The sequence below is a fragment of the Diuraphis noxia genome, unplaced genomic scaffold (assembly GCF_037042655.1).
Source record: "Diuraphis noxia isolate RWA-SAM2 unplaced genomic scaffold, SU_Dnox_SAM2 contig0001, whole genome shotgun sequence".
Lineage (NCBI taxonomy): Eukaryota > Metazoa > Arthropoda > Insecta > Hemiptera > Aphididae > Diuraphis > Diuraphis noxia.
Genome location: NW_028301711.1, coordinates 27,724,568 through 27,747,563, shown reverse-complemented (window position 1 = coordinate 27,747,563; position 22,996 = coordinate 27,724,568). Strand labels below are relative to the sequence as shown.

The 22,996-nt window shown below is 32.3% G+C and overlaps 4 protein-coding genes and 2 pseudogenes across 4 annotated transcripts; 2 read left to right on the top strand and 4 right to left on the bottom strand.

Annotated features, from left to right (window-relative positions):
• The first annotated feature begins 4,972 nt into the window (after window positions 1-4,972).
• Window positions 4,973-10,662, top strand: LOC149060499 (uncharacterized). Its single transcript, XM_089216833.1, has 2 exons — window positions 4,973-10,385; window positions 10,475-10,662. The coding sequence occupies exon 1, from the start codon at window positions 8,136-8,138 to the stop codon at window positions 8,988-8,990; it is 855 nt and encodes a 284-aa protein (XP_089072959.1). The 5' UTR covers window positions 4,973-8,135; the 3' UTR covers window positions 8,991-10,385; window positions 10,475-10,662.
• Window positions 5,253-6,267, bottom strand: LOC149060501 (uncharacterized). The gene is made up of 4 exons (XM_089216841.1): window positions 6,194-6,267; window positions 5,962-6,138; window positions 5,797-5,901; window positions 5,253-5,731 (listed from the first exon to the last, which is right to left on the bottom strand). Exons 1-4 carry the CDS (start codon window positions 6,210-6,212, stop codon window positions 5,253-5,255), a joined length of 780 nt encoding a protein of 259 aa, XP_089072967.1. The 5' UTR covers window positions 6,213-6,267.
• Window positions 9,151-10,539, bottom strand: LOC149060500 (uncharacterized; annotated as a pseudogene).
• A 6,017-nt stretch (window positions 10,663-16,679) lies between the features above and the next one.
• LOC149060496 (uncharacterized) lies at window positions 16,680-22,369 on the top strand. Its single transcript, XM_089216324.1, has 2 exons — window positions 16,680-22,092; window positions 22,182-22,369. Exon 1 carries the CDS (start codon window positions 19,843-19,845, stop codon window positions 20,695-20,697), a length of 855 nt encoding a protein of 284 aa, XP_089072450.1. The 5' UTR covers window positions 16,680-19,842; the 3' UTR covers window positions 20,698-22,092; window positions 22,182-22,369.
• Window positions 16,960-17,974, bottom strand: LOC149060498 (uncharacterized). The gene is made up of 4 exons (XM_089216325.1): window positions 17,901-17,974; window positions 17,669-17,845; window positions 17,504-17,608; window positions 16,960-17,438 (listed from the first exon to the last, which is right to left on the bottom strand). Exons 1-4 carry the CDS (start codon window positions 17,917-17,919, stop codon window positions 16,960-16,962), a joined length of 780 nt encoding a protein of 259 aa, XP_089072451.1. The 5' UTR covers window positions 17,920-17,974.
• Window positions 20,858-22,246, bottom strand: LOC149060497 (uncharacterized; annotated as a pseudogene).
• Window positions 22,370-22,996: the final 627 nt, after the last annotated feature.

The window sequence follows — 22,996 nt, the reverse complement described above, 5'->3', positions numbered from 1 at the left end:
TCGACGCGCAAATAGTGCAAGAAATACGAACACCATTATGATTTTTTTGGTGAGCAGTCAAATTACTCTTACGCGTAAACGTGGATGGACACTGCTCGCATTTAAACATTTTTTTCAAATTTTATAAGGTAACAAAACAAAAATAAACACTATGAGTTCCGTGTAAATAATGTTGAACAGTAAAATAAAAACTTGCTAACAATATTTTAATGGCTTAGTTCGATAACGAAAAATATACGTGTACAACGGTTTAAGACTGTAGACGTACTAAACGGATGTTTCAGGTCATTTTTGAAAATTATGAAATATTACAGTGCGCATGCGTACGAAAGGTGTGGCGGTGACCTCGGGTGTAGCCTCTAGAAGCTTAACAGGTGGGGTAATTGAAAAGCCTACCATAGAGTTCTAAGTGTGCAGGTGTAAGCTATTAGTATTGATATATATATAGCGGCTATTAAGAGTCCGCGACATCCTGGCGACTAATCGGCCATTACTGAGTTATTCACTAATAGGAATTTTAATATCGTATTATTATTTTCTGACAATAAAATCATTTATAGTGGTGGAGAATATAAATGTCAGAAGTCTATTCTCCGGACAGCGGCTTCCTCAACTCATTCGATGAAAATAATTAACATTTATAATAAAATGTGTTTCTTTTTATAATATTATATAGTTATAATACATTTTTTATCTTCGTCTTCTTCTTAACTTTAAATATAATCAAACTCTGGCTAAATAGGTGAAAATAACGATTTAAGACAATGCGGTCTGCTGGCCTAGTCGGTGGCAACAAAGTCGCACGGGAGGTGGTAGGTCCGGGTTCGATACCCGATCTGTTATTTTGAAGTTTTTTCCACGACGGAATAACAAGTGATAACATGTGACAACTGATAACATTTATGATAACTGATAATGTATGTCGCGCACGTACGCGATCGGGTGGCAGCAGTGGGTTGGTCAGGGTCAGGGTCAGGGTCAGGGTCAGCGGGGTCAGGGTCAGGGTCAGCGGGGTCAGGTGGCGGTGTTTGAACTCTCTTTTTTATCCTACTTCGGTTATTTTTGGGAGATGTGCAATCATGTCCAACCTAATTAAATCTTCGTCGTCTGCAATATTCTCCATTTATAATTTATTAAATAACCAACAGATTTATCACTAAATATAATTAATAAGTATGTTATTATAATAAAATAAACATAAACAATATAATCAATAGTTGAAATAATTGATTTAAATTTTAAATTATTTAAATATAAGTCGAACTGTCGAACGTAAACGTCGTAAACACGTACTTTAATACGGCAAGCGAAAAATGAGCCGCGATACCAACGCTCTGGGTGGCCGAATTTCGTCAGGGTTTCTACAATCATTTGCCGCGTAAATTAATTTCAAACATGTTGTTATACGAGTATTATTATTTCTCTTTTACATTTTGGTAAATACGTATTTTTGAAGAAATAAAAGTATTATTATAGTGCATGCAATTTATTTATACAAATTAATAAATATAAAATATGAATGGTATATTATTATCCCTTTCAGGACAGCACCTTAATAACGTTGAAAAAGTAACAATTTTTTTGGCAATTTCAAAATTTTTCCTGTTTCTAAGATAGGATTTGAAAAAAAAAAATATTTTTTTTTTATCCTTCATCCTTATTTTATCCTGGGACTTAAAAGTCCCGTCGGTCCTCTATGGTCTGGACTTAAAGGTCCCGTCAGTCATCTAGGTCATTTTTTTTTTACATACAAGCAATGTAAAAATAATTATAAAATTAAGGAATTTTAATAAAAAATGTAAAAAAAAAATGAAACAATTACAATTTTAAAAAAATGAGTACACAAATACAAAGGTAAGATATTTATTTAAATTTCATGATATTCATTAAAACAGTTTTTTTTCTCATTGATACACAGGTGTATGTTACAATGCATGCACTTTGAATAGGGTCTAGACTCTATTTGTTTTGAGCTGCATACCTCACACCTTCTTCGTTCTTTTACAAAAGTTGGCCAGTGTATTCCTCTGTTACCAGTGCGCACATCTTGTAATGAAAATTGATTTTTTCTCCTTTTAACATTTTTGTCAATTTGAGTTGATGGCCTTTTTTTTCCAAGCGTTTGTTTTGTAAGTAACCCTTGAACGACAGATATTCTATATTCTAATACTTAAATTTTCCCAAAAAGGAGGAACAGTATACTACGTATGAATTAACAAACATAATATCCAGCAGCCCGAAGAATAGTCTATGCCACCATTTACGTGATTTTCGTTCTATATTGTATAGAGCACGTAACCTGTCTGCATGATCTACCCCACCAATAAATTTATTGTAGTCTGATACTGAAGCTGGACATTTAACCGAAACTGGTGAACCATCTTTATTTTTTCGATTTACATTTGTAATTTCTGACCCATGAAAGTTGGAAATAAAGTGAACAGCTTTATTGTCCATCCACTTTATAAATGACACTCCATCTGCTAAATATTTAATATCGGAGTCTCCTCTACTCATTTTTTTGTCCAAAACCATTTTATTAGGCAATCCTTTTCTATTTGATCGTATAGTCCCACAACCAAGTGTTCTTTCAACATGTAGTTTTTGTAAAAGTTTTGGAGAAGAAAAATAGTTATCAAAGTAGATTTCACGGTACTCATTCCACACAGATTTGGTTAGTTCTAGGATGACACGTTCACCAAGACCATAATTTTCAAATTCTGACCTTATATTTTCTTCCTTGCCTTGATACACTTTAAATGCCAACATATATCCCTTCTGATCCGTCATACTCCAAATTTTGTACCCTCTTTTGATGGGTTTCATCGGGTTGTATTGTTTGATACTTGATTTGCCTTTGAATTTTATCATACTCTCATCGACACTTATTTCTCTTGTTCCAAAAAAATTATTTTCTAATGAAACATTAAATTTTTCTATAATTGGTCTCAATTTAAATAACTTGTCCTTGTTATTAGGGGGCAATGATTTATTATCATTACAGTGCAAGTTAACAAGTATTTTTTCAAAAGTATTACGAGGCATAGCATTTGAAATTAACTTCACACCTAAATCGGGTGATGTTCTCCAGTAGTCCTCATAAGATGGAACACTGTGATACCCCATAAAAAAGTTTATGCCAATAAATACAAGCATGTCTTCTCTTTGAATTCTCAATGTTTTGTTGTTTTGTGTTCCATACAAATTTGTTTGATAAACCAAGTCATCTAAAATAGATTCCATGAAGACCATGAATACATCCGTTGGTGGCTCCTTCTGGTTTTAAATATTCACGTCTTACAGTTTTCACACCAGTCTTTCGAGCCCAAACCTGGTCGTCATCTGAACACTCTGACTCATCTAAAAAATAAAAATAAAATAAAATTACATTTGAAAAAAAACTAATATAGTTCCTTACCTAAATAATTTGATTTTTTGGTTTTACTCTTGGATATTTTACCCTTGGGATTTTTTGTTTTGCACACATTTTTTCCATCATCAACAACAGCAGCTTCATTATTCAATATATCATTTTCATTGAGATTTATAGTGTCATCGCCATCAACAGCATATACAAATTCTAAACAAATGTGAAATAGATTTTTTTGTTTATTTGTATAATTTGTAATAGTGTATGGAACCACTTCAGAAATAAACTTACCTAAATCATTTGATTTTAAACACAAAGATAGTTTAATTTAAACCCCAATATCGAATAAACTTTAAGCATTGTCAACCTCAACACTTATCACCTTGTCATATTAAGTTTCTTATCATATTTCTATGTTGTAATGAAATACAAAAGTAACCAGTAGTTGTAATCCACTGGTTACAATTTTACTTTTACAATCAGTGTTTTTATTTAATTATTTTATCACAAATTTGTATCTTATTTGAGTCATGAACATATCCACTTTCTTAAATAATTGAGGCAAATATTAAATCAAGTTAAAACAATTGTATGCTTGTTAATTCAAAAGTTGTAGTTTTAAGGTGAACACTTTTGATAACATATTTAATTAATAATTGGAATAAATAACGTATGGTATACTTTGTTTTTGAAATTTAATTTAAAGTTTTGTACATTAATTACATTTAAAATATTTATTTGTAATTCAAATTTTTTAGAAATTTACGTAATTATCATATTACAAATAAACTATTAGTTGTGTATACTTTTAATAGCTATTTATTCTTTGCTTCCACATTTGTGCGTTACATTGATCCAACGTGTTATTTTTTAATAAGAAAAAACAATTATACGTGTTATATTATTGTGTATGATTACTGTGATTTAACTACTGAACATGGATAATTTAGGTATGATAATATATATTATCGACAAATGTATATGTATGAGCCTCTGGCGTGATGTAACCATTCGTAAGCTCATAATTGTAAGTTAAAATGAATGTAATAAATCACAACCAATAATATCAACATAAATGATGAATAATATGAGATTATACAATATACTATGTATATGTATATATGTGATTTACATGTATGCACAATTAGATTTTAGCTTACACGGTTTATTGGCTAATAGATGGTAACAAACTCATAATCAAATGTGTTGGAAAAGAAAACCAAGTAGTTGTTATATTGAATACATAATTAATTTTATCTATAATATATTTTTGATATAATATTGGCTATCAAAATATGTTATACGTAGGATTAAATGTTATTGAGGATTAATTAATCAATTGGTAATTACGTAAACTTCACAACATTGCTAGAAGAATTGATACTTTCAAAAAAAAATAAACATCATTAAACTGCTTTTGAATTAACAAATACATATACCTATATATATATATATATATATATATTAAACATCTTAAACTAAACACTTATTGAGCATAAGATATAATTTTTGTTTCGTTTCTCACTGACAATGTAATATAAGACTTTGTTTTCTTATTAGAAATAACGATAAACGATTGATAATTAATTTTTAAAATTTGTTTTATGTAATTATCATGTATTTCTCGTCAAAATGAAGTTATTCGCTTTCGATTAAGTTAATTTTATTGTTTTGTTCATGACTGAATTGCTTATTTTTATTTTTTTAGTCTTCCTAAATTTTACCGTATAAACCTAACCTTTACCATTATGCTTAGAATCGAATATGATTTTAAAAATCTAAAAACTTAGATTTTTGTGTTGTGTGCTCCTTTAAAGTTTCTGTCGTTAATGTGTTTTCGTTGCTGTCTATTGACTTGTTATACTCAATATGTCAGGTTAGGTTACTCTATAGAGTAGTGGCCGTGAGCCAAGGTATGTATTTTATCGTCCAATACCACTATCTTATCATCAAAACTGTTGTAAGTTAATTTGTTCATCTTTATAGTATTAAGTTGGTGATTGAATGATCGAATGGAGAAATTTTGATGGTAGAAATCGAAGTCAGTTTCACCGAATAAACACTTTTTATGATTTTCAAATGTCATGTGATTTTTAATAACATGACCTCGGATGCCTTTAGCTTTGATTTTTTCTTCATCATCCAAAATGTATGCATAGGACTTTGCTCGAAGGGCTATAAATTCTCTCATAATGTGCCCATCTGTTTCATCAGAAAATAGCCCGGGAATCTTCTTTCTCTCAGCAATGTAACCCGGATGGTCCTGGGGTAGATTTGACGTGTCCATTCGATCGAGCAAGTTAGAATTATTCACCAGATCATTGTAAAAATCATCGGTCTGAATGTAGTATACCAGTGAATCTACGATAACATTATTATTATTAATGATATATCACTATTTTTTTTTTTAAAATTTATTAATTTACCGGTGTCAGTGTACATCAGCTCGATTTTATCGCCATAGTGTTTTTTCATAACGTTATAGTGATAGTCGTACATCAGGGTCTTTGAAATATCTAGCACAGCAAAACCTGTAATCAATTGAAACATTAAAATCTAACAATATACGTCAATTTAAAGTGAATATTTACCAATATAAATAGGTTTACAAAAATTAATGATTTTATTTTCTAACGTAACCGCATGTAGGTTTTCGTTGTATGTAGTGCAGTGTTTAAAGGTTGTTTTGTTAATAAGTTTTTGTAGTCGCTGTTCACTAGACACCAGTTCAATGTTAATTCTTTTTCTTACACTTTCCATCGTTTTTCCTAGACAAATGAAATTAATATAACGAGTATTAGTTATGATTTTATATTAACATACCAAAAATAGCATTGTTCATCAGCTTAAAGAAATCCTTTTCAAAGTCGTTTTTTGCCTTCTTCCGCAACTCTGTATTAAGATTGATATATTCAGCAAGCCAAGCTGATTGATTAAATTGAACTACTCTATGCACCTATAGTAAAATTAATATGTTAACATTTTTGAGGTATGTCAAGTATAAACGACAATATATTTACTTTTTCGACTATGAGATCGTTGGCTATAGCTTGCTGTAGGTTTCGATAATGTATCACATAATTTTTTTTCGATTCTAGTGTTGCCATGAGTTTCTTTACTTTAGAACCTGATGGAACACTGTTTTGAGGTAGGAATGGTAAGTCATTATGTTTATCATGTAGTTCTACCGGATACTTGACGTCAACTTCATATATTCGGCCGATAGGAGATGTTTCGTTTAAATCACTTAGACCATCTAGCGATGGCTTGACCCACTTAAAGCCACCATATGGCATGTACTGTGACATCGCCCACCCGTAGAGATTATTACCTAAAATAAAATTTTAATAATACAAAAAAAATAAAATAAAATATATATACTTACAATCCTGATATATCAGCCACGATTTTTTTTTATCTACGTTATAATCAGGTGTTTTTTCATGGTTTGCCTTAGCGTATCTCATACTAGCTTGAGTCAATCCACCTCTGATACCTATGACCATAAATAATTAAATTTTATAGTAAAAATAATCGCGAAATATTTACCTTCCTCGAACATTAACAACATATCATACTCGGTGAGTAGCTCAAGCTTCATTGAAGTGTATTTTAACATACAATCAAAGCTGAAGCCTGGTGCTGTGTGGTAAAATGCAGGGTCCAGTTGATATGTAGTCAAACACAGATCCCTAAAATTTTCAAAAACGTCTGCCAGTAATAAAACATCAATCTTTAAATACAAGTCCGAATAATCTCCAAGTGTTTTGCATTTAAAGTGGTTCCATACATCTGCTGCATGTTTATACTCTTCGTTTTCAATATGTGACTCTGTGAGTGTACTGTAGAAATCTTTGTACTCCGGTAAACATGATTCTTCTAACCTGTTCCACCCATCAGTGTACTCGTAAGGATATACCCCTTTACGGGTAACAAAAGGCATATCTTCGGATTTAAAAACTTTAGAAATTTCTCTGAATTTTTCAAAACCAGGAGTAATTAAATTTGAGGACAGAGTCGATAAGCCTGAAGCCAAAAATCTGAATGTGTCAATGAATCTTATTGAAAAATCGTTGTTTACATGTTTTAAAAATGATATATATTTTTCTTCAGTATTTGGAATGACTGAAATTGTCTTAGTGTCATATCCTAGCTCGGTTACGATGAAATGAGCATCGTAATTGGACAAATTATGTCAAAAGCATGGTACAAAATTAGGCGTTTGAAGCTTGAGGTTACAAGTATTACATAATGTTTGACGGAATTGACCGGATAAGTGGGAGTGATCTGCTACTTTATGGTTTTCCACAGAAAACCTATTTTTACATAAATTACATGCTTTACATAATTCATTTCTTCGTTCTTTACAATGATGGATGACTCATATTTAGACGTGACGGCCGACTATGCCGACGATTGTAAAATAACTCAAAAGAGTTACCATTCGTTCACACCGTATTCAAGCGCCGCTCTATCGTACAATGAAGAAATTAGAATTAATGTTCAAAACATGGATTCTTACACTTTGCCGTGTGAGAGTTATATTTACATCGAGGGGAAAATAAATAAACCTGCCGATGCAGTTGGTGAAGTTCGTTTTTCAAATAACGGATTGGCATTTTTATTCTCTGAGATGTGATATGAAATAAACGGGATAGAAATACAGAAATTGAAATCACCTGGAGTGTCATCATGTTTGAAAGCATACTGATCGTATACTCCGAACGATTTGAATGCGTTAGAGAACGCGGCTTGGGACTCGGCAATGGACAGCGAAGATAATAAAAATTTTATGACCAACAACGTATTTTCTGGATGCATTCCACTAAAACATGTATTTGGGTTTCGCGAAGATTATAAGAAAATATTACTCAATTGCAATCAGCAACTGATTTTAAATCGCGCATCTACCGATCTCGATGCGATACATGTTGTGGGTACCGGAGCCACCGAAAACGTTGAGAAAAATAAGAAAATTACTATTGAACTGACTAAGGTGACTTGGAAGATGCCTATTATCAAAGTCAGTGATAAAGAAAAATTAAAGTTATTGAAAGTATTAGATTCTCGTAAAACACTGTCGTGTGCGTTCAGGACCTGGGATCTATGCGAGTATCCCGTGCTCCCTAGAAACACTTCTCATTCGTGGACTGTAAAGTCTAGCAGCTTGCTCGAAAAACCTAGATTTGTTTTGTTTGGATTACAGACAAGTAGAAAAAACAATATCGAAGTCGACGCTGGGCGATTTGATCACTGTCAACTAAAAAATCTTAAAGTACACTTAAACTCCGAGGTGTATCCATATGAAGACTTTCGAGCTGATTTTAAAAATAATACCACCAGCATACTCTACAAAGCTTATACAGACTTTCAAAAATCGTATTACGAGAGAGATTATTGTGAACCATTGTTATCAAAACATATTTTTCAAAACTATGTGCCAATCGTCGTTGTTGATTTGTCGTACCAGAATGATAACGTGAAATCATCGACCGTGGACCTACGAATAGACTTTGAAACAGACACCGTCATTCCAGAAAAGACTGCAGCTTATTGTTTAATACTACATGACCAGATTATAACTTACAATCCGTTTAGTGGAGATGTTAGAAAATTGTAAACCTTGTAAATATTTTAGATCTAATAATTATTTTTATACCTTGTAATTAATACCTTGTTTTAAATATAAATTGTAAACCTTATTGTAAAAAAAATAAATGAAAAAACTTGTTTAAGTATCACGCTTGTTTTTATTTTACACAAAAATTATTTAAACAATATTATTCAAATAATTTGCGTTTAGCGTTCCGCTTATTTAATTTTTTCGTGGGCTTGCCGCCTGTGAAGTCGAGAATAGATGGCGAGTGGTTGAAAGACGTCGGCCCGTCGTTCTCATCAACTGCGGGACTTGTAGATTCGATGTATTTATCATGCCATGGAGGGTACTGCCCACAATTGTCTAAACAGTCGAACGATGGTGTACTGATAGGCTACACAAATAATAATAATTTGTTAATATATATATATATTTATTTTAAAAATTAAATGTTACCAATGACTGGGTTGGTACCCATGTCGCCTGTGTTAAAAATTCTTCAATTCCACGATCCTCATCAGTCCCCTAAAATAATTATTATAATTAATACTTAAATTATTTCAATATAAATAAGTTATAAATTACCCCTGCTTGTGATAGAATTGGAGACATGGCTGAGTATTGAGGTGGCGACAAGGGTGATATGAGCCTCATTTCGGATTCGGCGAATAACTATAAAATAATAATTATACGTTAAATATTTTTACAAACGATATAATTTAAAGGTTTACCTCGGGTGACGTTTCACCATTCCATCGTTGCGCCCATTGTTCAGCTAATTGAGTAGTAGCATTTATTTTGAGCTGACTGATGAAGTTCATGTCTTCTTTAGGAGTTGATCCAATTATTTTATCGTCATTTAAATTTTTTGATAAAAACGATCATTTCATCGTTGTTTTTCGGTGGTGATTTCACATTGGTGAATTCCTGGTCCAAATAATTTCCAATAACCTCAAACTGTTGTAAGACAACTGGCCGTATGATGGTTGACTTTCGAACGACCGTTTCATGAATTGACCATTCTAAATATTGCATTTTCATTAAATCTGTCCTATTTAACAATATTCGACACCCGGCTTGTCTTTTCGACTCAATCACTAGCACATTTTCTCCTTGATACGTCATGTTAGATAGCGAAATAATTTCTGTTTCCAGAAATAAATTTCGCTTGTATTTTTTAGGTTGCTCGAGTATAAACGACAATATATTTCCCATAAGTGAGAAAATACGTTTTAGAAATTCGGTAGACATATTTACATATCGTGAAGGTGTTATTATTTGCACTATAGTGTTGAAATCATCTGTAGGATCAAGACCTACATTCAAAAACTTACGGCCGGTGAAGTCTAGTGTAAAATTGCTACAGTCGATGAGATCTGCAGGCGGTGTTGGTGGAATATATGTAAAATTCTTCTTCTGGTAAATTGTTTCCATGTTTCTGATTGATCCAGCCATGATTAAAATAATTTTTAAACACTAAAACACTCTTTTAAACGACTTGCTGCTAGAACGGATACTCAGCTACTAACGATTTTGATCGACAATATAAAGTGGGAAACATTGGTAGCGCTAGTGTCAGGCGGCGGCGGCGTCGGTGGCGGTGGTGGCGGTGGCGGGCGTATGTATGATATGTAAATAGCTTATAATTATTTTTATATACCTTATATTTTAATAAAAAAAAAACTTGTTTTTTAAATATCACGCTTGTTTTTATTTTACACAAAATCAATGGATCCTTCGTTTACATAAGCTACTAGGTTCGTTGGTGATGTATACCATGGAGGCCGCTGTGCATAATTATCTGAATCAAATCCATCAGCTGTGTCGTCTAAACAGTCAAACGATGATGGTGGACTGATAGGCTATACATAAATAATAATTTGTTAATATATATATATTTATTTTAAAAATTACATGTTACCAATGACTGGGTTGGTGACCATGTCGCATGTGTAGGGTTGATTTGCGATAAGAATTCATCGAAAACATGAGCATCCATAAAGAGATCATCATACCCATCGTTAAAATCTCCGCTTGGCTCATCAGGCCTATTCGGAGCAACGCGAGCAACAGCTTGTAAAATAAATATTGAACTGAATTTTTGAAAAAAAAAATTTTTCTGCTTGATGAGGATGAAATCTCAACGAAACCGGAGGACTGCACTAGACTCATGCGTGCCTTCTTTGCCCTAGCTGCTGACGCGGTATTGGCGGTGGAAACTCGTTTGCCGTTTACGCCCGTAGTTGTATAAGAGACTTAAAAATAAAATTTAAAAAAAAATAATTTTCTTATAATAGTAAAAAAATTTTGTGTATCGTTTAAAATTAAATGTATCAACCGGTGCAACCCACCAGCATATAAATAAAATTTATGATTTATACGAATCTTTGAAAATTATATCCCATCTATAATATTAAAAATAAAACTAACCTGTATTATCGTCTTGAGCTTTTTCAAATTCGTCCATAGCTGCCATGCAAATCTCGTCATCGGACATCATGTTCGAGCCACCTGCCGGGATATCAGGGACAAATATTTGAGGGGCAATCTGTATGTCTCCCTGTGGAGCAACGCGAGGCGTGAATTGTATAACACTCTGTCGAGTGGGTTGAGCAATAACCGATGCAGGCTGACGATGAGCCGGAACGATACCTATAAATATAATTAATATTGAACATCAGATATAAATTAATACTAAATAATATTATATAAATACTTGCCATGAACATTTTGCATATGCCTATTGAGATGTGTCTTGTAACTGAATGTCGACGCGCAAATAGTGCAAGAAATACGAACACCATTATGATTTTTTTGGTGAGCAGTCAAATTACTCTTACGCGTAAACGTGGATGGACACTGCTCGCATTTAAACATTTTTTTCAAATTTTATAAGGTAACAAAACAAAAATAAACACTATGAGTTCCGTGTAAATAATGTTGAACAGTAAAATAAAAACTTGCTAACAATATTTTAATGGCTTAGTTCGATAACGAAAAATATACGTGTACAACGGTTTAAGACTGTAGACGTACTAAACGGATGTTTCAGGTCATTTTTGAAAATTATGAAATATTACAGTGCGCATGCGTACGAAAGGTGTGGCGGTGACCTCGGGTGTAGCCTCTAGAAGCTTAACAGGTGGGGTAATTGAAAAGCCTACCATAGAGTTCTAAGTGTGCAGGTGTAAGCTATTAGTATTGATATATATATAGCGGCTATTAAGAGTCCGCGACATCCTGGCGACTAATCGGCCATTACTGAGTTATTCACTAATAGGAATTTTAATATCGTATTATTATTTTCTGACAATAAAATCATTTATAGTGGTGGAGAATATAAATGTCAGAAGTCTATTCTCCGGACAGCGGCTTCCTCAACTCATTCGATGAAAATAATTAACATTTATAATAAAATGTGTTTCTTTTTATAATATTATATAGTTATAATACATTTTTTATCTTCGTCTTCTTCTTAACTTTAAATATAATCAAACTCTGGCTAAATAGGTGAAAATAACGATTTAAGACAATGCGGTCTGCTGGCCTAGTCGGTGGCAACAAAGTCGCACGGGAGGTGGTAGGTCCGGGTTCGATACCCGATCTGTTATTTTGAAGTTTTTTCCACGACGGAATAACAAGTGATAACATGTGACAACTGATAACATTTATGATAACTGATAATGTATGTCACGCACGTACGCGATCGGGTGGCAGCAGTGGGTTGGTCAGGGTCAGGGTCAGGGTCAGCGGGGTCAGGTGGCGGTGTTTGAACTCTCTTTTTTATCCTACTTCGGTTATTTTTGGGAGATGTGCAATCATGTCCAACCTAATTAAATCTTCGTCGTCTGCAATATTCTCCATTTATAATTTATTAAATAACCAACAGATTTATCACTAAATATAATTAATAAGTATGTTATTATAATAAAATAAACATAAACAATATAATCAATAGTTGAAATAATTGATTTAAATTTTAAATTATTTAAATATAAGTCGAACTGTCGAACGTAAACGTCGTAAACACGTACTTTAATACGGCAAGCGAAAAATGAGCCGCGATACCAACGCTCTGGGTGGCCGAATTTCGTCAGGGTTTCTACAATCATTTGCCGCGTAAATTAATTTCAAACATGTTGTTATACGAGTATTATTATTTCTCTTTTACATTTTGGTAAATACGTATTTTTGAAGAAATAAAAGTATTATTATAGTGCATGCAATTTATTTATACAAATTAATAAATATAAAATATAAATGGTATATTATTATCCCTTTCAGGACAGCACCTTAATAACGTTGAAAAAGTAACAATTTTTTTGGCAATTTCAAAATTTTTCCTGTTTCTAAGATAGGATTTGAAAAAAAAAAATATTTTTTTTTTATCCTTCATCCTTATTTTATCCTGGGACTTAAAAGTCCCGTCGGTCCTCTATGGTCTGGACTTAAAGGTCCCGTCAGTCATCTAGGTCATTTTTTTTTTACATACAAGCAATGTAAAAATAATTATAAAATTAAGGAATTTTAATAAAAAATGTAAAAAAAAAATGAAACAATTACAATTTTAAAAAAATGAGTACACAAATACAAAGGTAAGATATTTATTTAAATTTCATGATATTCATTAAAACAGTTTTTTTTCTCATTGATACACAGGTGTATGTTACAATGCATGCACTTTGAATAGGGTCTAGACTCTATTTGTTTTGAGCTGCATACCTCACACCTTCTTCGTTCTTTTACAAAAGTTGGCCAGTGTATTCCTCTGTTACCAGTGCGCACATCTTGTAATGAAAATTGATTTTTTCTCCTTTTAACATTTTTGTCAATTTGAGTTGATGGCCTTTTTTTTCCAAGCGTTTGTTTTGTAAGTAACCCTTGAACGACAGATATTCTAAATTATAATACTTAAATTTTCCCAAAAAGGAGGAACAGTATACTACGTATGAATTAACAAACATAATATCCAGCAGCCCGAAGAATAGTCTATGCCACCATTTACGTGATTTTCGTTCTATATTGTATAGAGCACGTAACCTGTCTGCATGATCTACCCCACCAATAAATTTATTGTAGTCTGATACTGAAGCTGGACATTTAACCGAAACTGGTGAACCATCTTTATTTTTTCGATTTACATTTGTAATTTCTGACCCATGAAAGTTGGAAATAAAGTGAACAGCTTTATTGTCCATCCACTTTATAAATGACACTCCATCTGCTAAATATTTAATATCGGAGTCTCCTCTACTCATTTTTTTGTCCAAAACCATTTTATTAGGCAATCCTTTTCTATTTGATCGTATAGTCCCACAACCAAGTGTTCTTTCAACATGTAGTTTTTGTAAAAGTTTTGGAGAAGAAAAATAGTTATCAAAGTAGATTTCACGGTACTCATTCCACACAGATTTGGTTAGTTCTAGGATGACACGTTCACCAAGACCATAATTTTCAAATTCTGACCTTATATTTTCTTCCTTGCCTTGATACACTTTAAATGCCAACATATATCCCTTCTGATCCGTCATACTCCAAATTTTGTACCCTCTTTTGATGGGTTTCATCGGGTTGTATTGTTTGATACTTGATTTGCCTTTGAATTTTATCATACTCTCATCGACACTTATTTCTCTTGTTCCAAAAAAATTATTTTCTAATGAAACATTAAATTTTTCTATAATTGGTCTCAATTTAAATAACTTGTCCTTGTTATTAGGGGGCAATGATTTATTATCATTACAGTGCAAGTTAACAAGTATTTTTTCAAAAGTATTACGAGGCATAGCATTTGAAATTAACTTCACACCTAAATCGGGTGATGTTCTCCAGTAGTCCTCATAAGATGGAACACTGTGATACCCCATAAAAAAGTTTATGCCAATAAATACAAGCATGTCTTCTCTTTGAATTCTCAATGTTTTGTTGTTTTGTGTTCCATACAAATTTGTTTGATAAACCAAGTCATCTAAAATAGATTCCATGAAGACCATGAATACATCCGTTGGTGGCTCCTTCTGGTTTTAAATATTCACGTCTTACAGTTTTCACACCAGTCTTTCGAGCCCAAACCTGGTCGTCATCTGAACACTCTGACTCATCTAAAAAATAAAAATAAAATAAAATTACATTTGAAAAAAAACTTATATAGTTCCTTACCTAAATAATTTGATTTTTTGGTTTTACTCTTGGATATTTTACCCTTGGGATTTTTTGTTTTGCACACATTTTTTCCATCATCAACAACAGCAGCTTCATTATTCAATATATCATTTTCATTGAGATTTATAGTGTCATCGCCATCAACAGCATATACAAATTCTAAACAAATGTGAAATAGATTTTTTTGTTTATTTGTATAATTTGTAATAGTGTATGGAACCACTTCAGAAATAAACTTACCTAAATCATTTGATTTTAAACACAAAGATAGTTTAATTTAAACCCCAATATCGAATAAACTTTAAGCATTGTCAACCTCAACACTTATCACCTTGTCATATTAAGTTTCTTATCATATTTCTATGTTGTAATGAAATACAAAAGTAACCAGTAGTTGTAATCCACTGGTTACAATTTTACTTTTACAATCAGTGTTTTTATTTAATTATTTTATCACAAATTTGTATCTTATTTGAGTCATGAACATATCCACTTTCTTAAATAATTGAGGCAAATATTAAATCAAGTTAAAACAATTGTATGCTTGTTAATTCAAAAGTTGTAGTTTTAAGGTGAACACTTTTGATAACATATTTAATTAATAATTGGAATAAATAACGTATGGTATACTTTGTTTTTGAAATGTAATTTAAAGTTTTGTACATTAATTACATTTAAAATATTTATTTGTAATTCAAATTTTTTAGAAATTTACGTAATTATCATATTACAAATAAACTATTAGTTGTGTATACTTTTAATAGCTATTTATTCTTTGCTTCCACATTTGTGCGTTACATTGATCCAACGTGTTATTTTTTAATAAGAAAAAACAATTATACGTGTTATATTATTGTGTATGATTACTGTGATTTAACTACTGTACATGAATAATTTAGGTATGATAATATATATTATCGACAAATGTATATGTATGAGCCTCTGGCGTGATGTAACCATTCGTAAGCTCATAATTGTAAGTTAAAATGAATGTAATAAATCACAACCAATAATATCAACATAAATGATGAATAATATGAGATTATACAATATAATATGTATATGTATATATGTGATTTACATGTATGCACAATTAGATTTTAGCTTACACGGTTTATTGGCTAATAGATGGTAACAAACTCATAATCAAATGTGTTGGAAAAGAAAACCAAGTAGTTGTTATATTGAATACATAATTAATTTTATCTATAATATATTTTTGATATAATATTGGCTATCAAAATATGTTATACGTAGGATTAAATGTTATTGAGGATTAATTAATCAATTGGTAATTACGTAAACTTCACAACATTGCTAGAAGAATTGATACTTTCAAAAAAAAATAAACATCATTAAACTGCTTTTGAATTAACAAATACATATACCTATATATATATATATATATATATATTAAACATCTTAAACTAAACACTTATTGAGCATAAGATATAATTTTTGTTTCGTTTCTCACTGACAATGTAATATAAGACTTTGTTTTCTTATTAGAAATAACGATAAACGATTGATAATTAATTTTTAAAATTTGTTTTATGTAATTATCATGTATTTCTCGTCAAAATGAAGTTATTCGCTTTCGATTAAGTTAATTTTATTGTTTTGTTCATGACTGAATTGCTTATTTTTATTTTTTTAGTCTTCCTAAATTTTACCGTATAAACCTAACCTTTACCATTATGCTTAGAATCGAATATGATTTTAAAAATCTAAAAACTTAGATTTTTGTGTTGTGTGCTCCTTTAAAGTTTCTGTCGTTAATGTGTTTTCGTTGCTGTCTATTGACTTGTTATACTCAATATGTCAGGTTAGGTTACTCTATAGAGTAGTGGCCGTGAGCCAAGGTATGTATTTTATCGTCCAATACCACTATCTTATCATCAAAACTGTTGTAAGTTAATTTGTTCATCTTTATAGTATTAAGTTGGTGATTGAATGATCGAATGGAGAAATTTTGATGGTAGAAATCGAAGTCAGTTTCACCGAATAAACACTTTTTATGATTTTCAAATGTCATGTGATTTTTAATAACATGACCTCGGATGCCTTTAGCTTTGATTTTTTCTTCATCATCCAAAATGTATGCATAGGACTTTGCTCGAAGGGCTATAAATTCTCTCATAATGTGCCCATCTGTTTCATCAGAAAATAGCCCGGGAATCTTCTTTCTCTCAGCAATGTAACCCGGATGGTCCTGGGGTAGATTTGACGTGTCCATTCGATCGAGCAAGTTAGAATTATTCACCAGATCATTGTAAAAATCATCGGTCTGAATGTAGTATACCAGTGAATCTACGATAACATTATTATTATTAATGATATATCACTATTTTTTTTTTTAAAATTTATTAATTTACCGGTGTCAGTGTACATCAGCTCGATTTTATCGCCATAGTGTTTTTTCATAACGTTATAGTGATAGTCGTACATCAGGGTCTTTGAAATATCTAGCACAGCAAAACCTGTAATCAATTGAAACATTAAAATCTAACAATATACGTCAATTTAAAGTGAATATTTACCAATATAAATAGGTTTACAAAAATTAATGATTTTATTTTCTAACGTAACCGCATGTAGGTTTTCGTTGTATGTAGTGCAGTGTTTAAAGGTTGTTTTGTTAATAAGTTTTTGTAGTCGCTGTTCACTAGACACCAGTTCAATGTTAATTCTTTTTCTTACACTTTCCATCGTTTTTCCTAGACAAATGAAATTAATATAACGAGTATTAGTTATGATTTTATATTAACATACCAAAAATAGCATTGTTCATCAGCTTAAAGAAATCCTTTTCAAAGTCGTTTTTTGCCTTCTTCCGCAACTCTGTATTAAGATTGATATATTCAGCAAGCCAAGCTGATTGATTAAATTGAACTACTCTATGCACCTATAGTAAAATTAATATGTTAACATTTTTGAGGTATGTCAAGTATAAACGACAATATATTTACTTTTTCGACTATGAGATCGTTGGCTATAGCTTGCTGTAGGTTTCGATAATGTATCACATAATTTTTTTTCGATTCTAGTGTTGCCATGAGTTTCTTTACTTTAGAACCTGATGGAACACTGTTTTGAGGTAGGAATGGTAAGTCATTATGTTTATCATGTAGTTCTACCGGATACTTGACGTCAACTTCATATATTCGGCCGATAGGAGATGTTTCGTTTAAATCACTTAGACCATCTAGCGATGGCTTGACCCACTTAAAGCCACCATATGGCATGTACTGTGACATCGCCCACCCGTAGAGATTATTACCTAAAATAAAATTTTAATAATACAAAAAAAATAAAATAAAATATATATACTTACAATCCTGATATATCAGCCACGATTTTTTTTTATCTACGTTATAATCAGGTGTTTTTTCATGGTTTGCCTTAGCGTATCTCATACTAGCTTGAGTCAATCCACCTCTGATACCTATGACCATAAATAATTAAATTTTATAGTAAAAATAATCGCGAAATATTTACCTTCCTCGAACATTAACAACATATCATACTCGGTGAGTAGCTCAAGCTTCATTGAAGTGTATTTTAACATACAATCAAAGCTGAAGCCTGGTGCTGTGTGGTAAAATGCAGGGTCCAGTTGATATGTAGTCAAACACAGATCCCTAAAATTTTCAAAAACGTCTGCCAGTAATAAAACATCAATCTTTAAATACAAGTCCGAATAATCTCCAAGTGTTTTGCATTTAAAGTGGTTCCATACATCTGCTGCATGTTTATACTCTTCGTTTTCAATATGTGACTCTGTGAGTGTACTGTAGAAATCTTTGTACTCCGGTAAACATGATTCTTCTAACCTGTTCCACCCATCAGTGTACTCGTAAGGATATACCCCTTTACGGGTAACAAAAGGCATATCTTCGGATTTAAAAACTTTAGAAATTTCTCTGAATTTTTCAAAACCAGGAGTAATTAAATTTGAGGACAGAGTCGATAAGCCTGAAGCCAAAAATCTGAATGTGTCAATGAATCTTATTGAAAAATCGTTGTTTACATGTTTTAAAAATGATATATATTTTTCTTCAGTATTTGGAATGACTGAAATTGTCTTAGTGTCATATCCTAGCTCGGTTACGATGAAATGAGCATCGTAATTGGACAAATTATGTCAAAAGCATGGTACAAAATTAGGCGTTTGAAGCTTGAGGTTACAAGTATTACATAATGTTTGACGGAATTGACCGGATAAGTGGGAGTGATCTGCTACTTTATGGTTTTCCACAGAAAACCTATTTTTACATAAATTACATGCTTTACATAATTCATTTCTTTGTTCTTTACAATGATGGATGACTCATATTTAGACGTGACGGCCGACTATGCCGACGATTGTAAAATAACTCAAAAGAGTTACCATTCGTTCACACCGTATTCAAGCGCCGCTCTATCGTACAATGAAGAAATTAGAATTAATGTTCAAAACATGGATTCTTACACTTTGCCGTGTGAGAGTTATATTTACATCGAGGGGAAAATAAATAAACCTGCCGATGCAGTTGGTGAAGTTCGTTTTTCAAATAACGGATTGGCATTTTTATTCTCTGAGATGTGATATGAAATAAACGGGATAGAAATACAGAAATTGAAATCACCTGGAGTGTCATCATGTTTGAAAGCATACTGATCGTATACTCCGAACGATTTGAATGCGTTAGAGAACGCGGCTTGGGACTCGGCAATGGACAGCGAAGATAATAAAAATTTTATGACCAACAACGTATTTTCTGGATGCATTCCACTAAAACATGTATTTGGGTTTCGCGAAGATTATAAGAAAATATTACTCAATTGCAATCAGCAACTGATTTTAAATCGCGCATCTACCGATCTCGATGCGATACATGTTGTGGGTACCGGAGCCACCGAAAACGTTGAGAAAAATAAGAAAATTACTATTGAACTGACTAAGGTGACTTGGAAGATGCCTATTATCAAAGTCAGTGATAAAGAAAAATTAAAGTTATTGAAAGTATTAGATTCTCGTAAAACACTGTCGTGTGCGTTCAGGACCTGGGATCTATGCGAGTATCCCGTGCTCCCTAGAAACACTTCTCATTCGTGGACTGTAAAGTCTAGCAGCTTGCTCGAAAAACCTAGATTTGTTTTGTTTGGATTACAGACAAGTAGAAAAAACAATATCGAAGTCGACGCTGGGCGATTTGATCACTGTCAACTAAAAAATCTTAAAGTACACTTAAACTCCGAGGTGTATCCATATGAAGACTTTCGAGCTGATTTTAAAAATAATACCACCAGCATACTCTACAAAGCTTATACAGACTTTCAAAAATCGTATTACGAGAGAGATTATTGTGAACCATTGTTATCAAAACATATTTTTCAAAACTATGTGCCAATCGTCGTTGTTGATTTGTCGTACCAGAATGATAACGTGAAATCATCGACCGTGGACCTACGAATAGACTTTGAAACAGACACCGTCATTCCAGAAAAGACTGCAGCTTATTGTTTAATACTACATGACCAGATTATAACTTACAATCCGTTTAGTGGAGATGTTAGAAAATTGTAAACCTTGTAAATATTTTAGATCTAATAATTATTTTTATACCTTGTAATTAATACCTTGTTTTAAATATAAATTGTAAACCTTATTGTAAAAAAAATAAATGAAAAAACTTGTTTAAGTATCACGCTTGTTTTTATTTTACACAAAAATTATTTAAACAATATTATTCAAATAATTTGCGTTTAGCGTTCCGCTTATTTAATTTTTTCGTGGGCTTGCCGCCTGTGAAGTCGAGAATAGATGGCGAGTGGTTGAAAGACGTCGGCCCGTCGTTCTCATCAACTGCGGGACTTGTAGATTCGATGTATTTATCATGCCATGGAGGGTACTGCCCACAATTGTCTAAACAGTCGAACGATGGTGTACTGATAGGCTACACAAATAATAATAATTTGTTAATATATATATATATTTATTTTAAAAATTAAATGTTACCAATGACTGGGTTGGTACCCATGTCGCCTGTGTTAAAAATTCTTCAATTCCACGATCCTCATCAGTCCCCTAAAATAATTATTATAATTAATACTTAAATTATTTCAATATAAATAAGTTATAAATTACCCCTGCTTGTGATAGAATTGGAGACATGGCTGAGTATTGAGGTGGCGACAAGGGTGATATGAGCCTCATTTCGGATTCGGCGAATAACTATAAAATAATAATTATACGTTAAATATTTTTACAAACGATATAATTTAAAGGTTTACCTCGGGTGACGTTTCACCATTCCATCGTTGCGCCCATTGTTCAGCTAATTGAGTAGTAGCATTTATTTTGAGCTGACTGATGAAGTTCATGTCTTCTTTAGGAGTTGATCCAATTATTTTATCGTCATTTAAATTTTTTGATAAAAACGATCATTTCATCGTTGTTTTTCGGTGGTGATTTCACATTGGTGAATTCCTGGTCCAAATAATTTCCAATAACCTCAAACTGTTGTAAGACAACTGGCCGTATGATGGTTGACTTTCGAACGACCGTTTCATGAATTGACCATTCTAAATATTGCATTTTCATTAAATCTGTCCTATTTAACAATATTCGACACCCGGCTTGTCTTTTCGACTCAATCACTAGCACATTTTCTCCTTGATACGTCATGTTAGATAGCGAAATAATTTCTGTTTCCAGAAATAAATTTCGCTTGTATTTTTTAGGTTGCTCGAGTATAAACGACAATATATTTCCCATAAGTGAGAAAATACGTTTTAGAAATTCGGTAGACATATTTACATATCGTGAAGGTGTTATTATTTGCACTATAGTGTTGAAATCATCTGTAGGATCAAGACCTACATTCAAAAACTTACGGCCGGTGAAGTCTAGTGTAAAATTGCTACAGTCGATGAGATCTGCAGGCGGTGTTGGTGGAATATATGTAAAATTCTTCTTCTGGTAAATTGTTTCCATGTTTCTGATTGATCCAGCCATGATTAAAATAATTTTTAAACACTAAAACACTCTTTTAAACGACTTGCTGCTAGAACGGATACTCAGCTACTAACGATTTTGATCGACAATATAAAGTGGGAAACATTGGTAGCGCTAGTGTCAGGCGGCGGCGGCGTCGGTGGCGGTGGTGGCGGTGGCGGGCGTATGTATGATATGTAAATAGCTTATAATTATTTTTATATACCTTATATTTTAATAAAAAAAAAACTTGTTTTTTAAATATCACGCTTGTTTTTATTTTACACAAAATCAATGGATCCTTCGTTTACATAAGCTACTAGGTTCGTTGGTGATGTATACCATGGAGGCCGCTGTGCATAATTATCTGAATCAAATCCATCAGCTGTGTCGTCTAAACAGTCAAACGATGATGGTGGACTGATAGGCTATACATAAATAATAATTTGTTAATATATATATATTTATTTTAAAAATTACATGTTACCAATGACTGGGTTGGTGACCATGTCGCATGTGTAGGGTTGATTTGCGATAAGAATTCATCGAAAACATGAGCATCCATAAAGAGATCATCATACCCATCGTTAAAATCTCCGCTTGGCTCATCAGGCCTATTCGGAGCAACGCGAGCAACAGCTTGTAAAATAAATATTGAACTGAATTTTTGAAAAAAAAAATTTTTCTGCTTGATGAGGATGAAATCTCAACGAAACCGGAGGACTGCACTAGACTCATGCGTGCCTTCTTTGCCCTAGCTGCTGACGCGGTATTGGCGGTGGAAACTCGTTTGCCGTTTACGCCCGTAGTTGTATAAGAGACTTAAAAATAAAATTTAAAAAAAAATAATTTTCTTATAATAGTAAAAAAATTTTGTGTATCGTTTAAA

Coding starts and splice junctions, on each gene's coding strand:
- LOC149060499 (XM_089216833.1), top strand. CDS start 8,136: ATGGACAGCGAAGATAATAAAAATTTTATGACCAACAACGTATTTTCT.
- LOC149060496 (XM_089216324.1), top strand. CDS start 19,843: ATGGACAGCGAAGATAATAAAAATTTTATGACCAACAACGTATTTTCT.
- LOC149060498 (XM_089216325.1), bottom strand. Junction 17,609..17,668: donor TTGTAAACCTATTTATATTG/GTAAATATTCAC, acceptor AATTGATTACAG/GTTTTGCTGTGCTAGATATT. Junction 17,439..17,503: donor GCTGATGTACACTGACACCG/GTAAATTAATAA, acceptor ATGTTATCGTAG/ATTCACTGGTATACTACATT.
- LOC149060501 (XM_089216841.1), bottom strand. Junction 5,902..5,961: donor TTGTAAACCTATTTATATTG/GTAAATATTCAC, acceptor AATTGATTACAG/GTTTTGCTGTGCTAGATATT. Junction 5,732..5,796: donor GCTGATGTACACTGACACCG/GTAAATTAATAA, acceptor ATGTTATCGTAG/ATTCACTGGTATACTACATT.